Raw genomic sequence first — 3,569 nt, forward strand, 5'->3', positions numbered from 1 at the left:
CTTAGGTTACAAAAACTTTGGCTTATATACCTCAGCCTTGGAGGTGAGAACATCTCTAACTAATTACATCAGCAAGTGAAATTACTTCGGAATTACAAGCTGGAAACTCAATTGAGTCCCGTTACTTAATGAATGGCTCAATTCAAAATCAATGTCGGAAAGACATTTATTACAATCAATGGTTACAAAAATGATGAGTGTGAGCAAAAATGTGGGTGTGATCCTCTGCTGGCTCAACAAAGGACAACAGTGGCTCGATCATGTCCCTTGTAGACATACTTATAAAGATATTTCACAGCAATGAAATATCAGTTGAGCAAATCTCCACATTAATATGGGCTTGGTATCTTAGTGATAAGAGAGGGTTGTAAGGCACAACCCAATGATTATCTAAATTGTAATTTTTAGACGTAACAAAACTTCCATCATCTCTTCTCATATACACAAGATATCCACTTTTGTTTACATTTGTAGACGTAGAAAATGTTCGTGGAAACTTGAATCTACACTTACCATCTTGTCATAGTGTAATGTATCAATGGGTTTATATTCGGATGCAAGTATCAACAATATATGTGCATGAGGAAGACCTCTCTTCTGAAACTCAATCACTGAAACATGTCCAATCACCTCCCCAAATACGGCTTGCTTGATAAGTAAATGCATCATATCTTGGAACTTCTAATAAAACACTCGTATAGTCAGATCAGGATGATCAACAGCACTTTGTCCAGGTAGTAATGCATCATCTATTTCCTTCCATCGTGGATTACATGTGAATGTGATGAAGAGATCCGGTTTTCCCCTACTACGAACAATTGCCATTGAATCTTGAAATAGTTGGCACATATATCTTGGACCACCAACAAAAGACGAAGGCAAAATAATTCTACGGCCAACATTTTGACCTTCAGCCCTCTCTAAGCCATCTCTAGCCTCAACCATGTCAACCAATCCTTGGTACACTTCACCACGAAGTGTTTTTTGGTTATTTCGCATCCACAAAATCCGTGACTCCTCTAGAGTACTATAAGCATCCACGACATACTGTTGTAATAGCCTACCTCCTTGAAGAAGACACTCCACAGTATCATCTCTTATTTGTAAGAGAAAGACATAATATTGCTTTTGACTCAATTTTTTTCCATCGGTAGTCTGTAAATAAAGATGCCACCCATCCTCTCCACTTGGAAATAATAAAACATACAATAAGGACATGTAAGCTCGATGCATACTGGAGATTATTTTCAAACCCCCGTGTCGAAAATTCAGTACAATGTCGCGATAGCCAATATTTCTATCATCCCCTTGTCCTGGCATAATTGCAGCAACTTCAAAACCCCTTGGAGCAAGATTTTGCCAACCATCAGAACGATGCTCCGCAATAACCATCCTCATATTGGGTACAATAGCATCTCTAGACAAAGAAGCAGCAGATCGTAGAGCATTTGCATAAGGATTTACTCTATGCATCATCACTTGTAAACACTCTAGAATACTACGATCTAAATTTGAAACATGATGCAATCTGTTGCTCAACTCATGTTCGGTATCAAAAAAATATAATTGTGCAAAGCGTGGGACTTCATTTTGTCCTTCGGCTGGCGCTAAAGAACCAATGCTATGATAGACACAGCCATGAACCTTAAAAGTGTATACACCTCTCCCACCATAATTAATAGTCTCATCGATATGGGCACCAAGAGACACAAATGCCAATGCATTATTATATCCTCGAATGTTTTGTAAGAACTGTCTACTTTTTGTTGTGGTTGAGCTCATCAAATCTTTCAATTCATTTGGTGGCTCATTCAAAGGAAGTAATTGGACTTTTCCATCAGAGCAACAATATTTTCCCACAAATGTTTGGATAGTCTTTCCTTCATCCTTCCAGGCCTTTGCTCCACATTTGGAGCAAACATAATCTAAGCTTCCTAAATTGTGCAACACACACTTTTTGGATAGAACTGGTGCCGTAGAGTTGTGATGTAAAAGGAGAGATGTTGGATATTCAAAGCAGATGGACAAACAATGCTTTTCTACTTTGGAATAGTTTCCCTCTACTAAGTTCATTGTTGTCCTAACATTCATGGCTTCAGAGTTTCCTTCATGTACATCATGCATGCTTTGCCTTTCATTGCACTCCAATAAAGTTTCAATAGTACTTTGTAGTGAATGCCTTGTTCTCTCTTGTGCTATTTGGCGCCTCGCCTTTCGCGAATCATCACAAAGTCGACTACGTCGTGCATGACCAGGTGATAATATACGTGGTCCAGATACCATCTATGAAATCAGGTGCAAATAGATCTCATATAAATACAATATACCTGATATAATTTGGATCTGTCACTAAAAGAACATTCTTATGCATAATAAAAAACAATATAAACTGGGACATCTAACTATATCGTCTAACCTAAATACATTTGACACATTGATGGTGACTCAATTAAAACGTACAATTTGATGAAGATATAGCATAACATTACATATTTCTACCATAAGTAGGAATAAATACATTTGACACAACGGCTTGACTCAATTAAAAAGAACAATTTGATGGCGATACAGCAAAACATTACGTATTTATATTTCTACCATTAGTAGGATGAGTAGGAATAGGTCGTTGAGAAACTTGACGCTGCTTTGGTCGAACTAATCTGACCAAAGCACTTAATTTATTTGAGGTAGCTCGGATATCCGAAAGTCTTGAACCTTGAACCTTTGTCAAAGCACCTAGCTTGTTGACGATACTTCTCAATTCTGGCACGATTTGTCGTAGATTATTGTCTTGCATTCGTCCTTTTGATTCACGTTGACTCCGTGAAGCCTCTTTTGGAAGATTCTCAATAGATGCCAATATCATCTTTTGAGAATCCTCAACTTTCGAAAGTTTCTCTCTCATGTATGCCTCACTCTCTAATCTCTGCAAGTTTGCTGCTTTTGTCTCTTCTCACAATTTCCATAGTATCCCACTTTCAATCTCCAATGCAGAGCTTAAAGTTTCAACCACATCCGAGACATTGGCTTGCATTGTCTCCATCCTATTGCAGGAGACTTTGATCTCTAGCAAGGTTTCAATAATTTTCTTATTCAAATTCCACTCGCCATTTTGAGCAACTCTCTTTGCCGCACGCACATTTCGAATACGAAGAGATGAAAGTATCTCCCGTTCATTAGCAGGTGCACTATTCCTCCCGACATTTCGAGCTGCTCTCTTTGCTGCACGCACATTGCGAATAGTAGGAAGAGATGACATTATCTCCTCTTCACCCGCTGATGCACTTACAGCTATCCCAGAAGATATCAAGCCGTTGGTTGCAATAGCCAATGGAATGGCACAACTAATCTCCATTTTACTGTACACAAAAAACTACAGTGGTTGCAAAGAGAAATGTGACAACCAAAGAGAAGGTTTGAATGCTTGTAAATTAAAAATTAACCCTCGTAGAATATTCACTTTTTAAGTGCTTGCTATTTTAGAATTAAAAAAATACATCATCTCTATCTAGATGTAAAAAACAACAAAGGATTGCATGAGAAGTGGAAAACAAACCAAAATGCTCATG

The 3,569-nt window shown here is 38.0% G+C and overlaps 1 protein-coding gene across 1 annotated transcript; it reads right to left on the bottom strand.

The window, feature by feature from the left end:
- Positions 1 to 681: 681 nt before the first annotated feature.
- LOC147459321 (uncharacterized) lies at positions 682 to 2,283 on the bottom strand. The gene has a single exon (XM_086511578.1). The coding sequence runs from the start codon at positions 2,281 to 2,283 to the stop codon at positions 682 to 684; it is 1,602 nt and encodes a 533-aa protein (XP_086367704.1).
- Between the last annotated feature and the right edge of the window lie 1,286 nt (positions 2,284 to 3,569).

The sequence above is a fragment of the Adiantum capillus-veneris genome, chromosome 4, assembly GCF_014529385.1.
Source record: "Adiantum capillus-veneris isolate H3 chromosome 4, ASM1452938v2, whole genome shotgun sequence".
NCBI lineage: Eukaryota > Viridiplantae > Streptophyta > Polypodiopsida > Polypodiales > Pteridaceae > Adiantum > Adiantum capillus-veneris.

Coding starts and splice junctions, on each gene's coding strand:
- LOC147459321 (XM_086511578.1), bottom strand. CDS start 2,283: ATGGTATCTGGACCACGTATATTATCACCTGGTCATGCACGACGTAGT.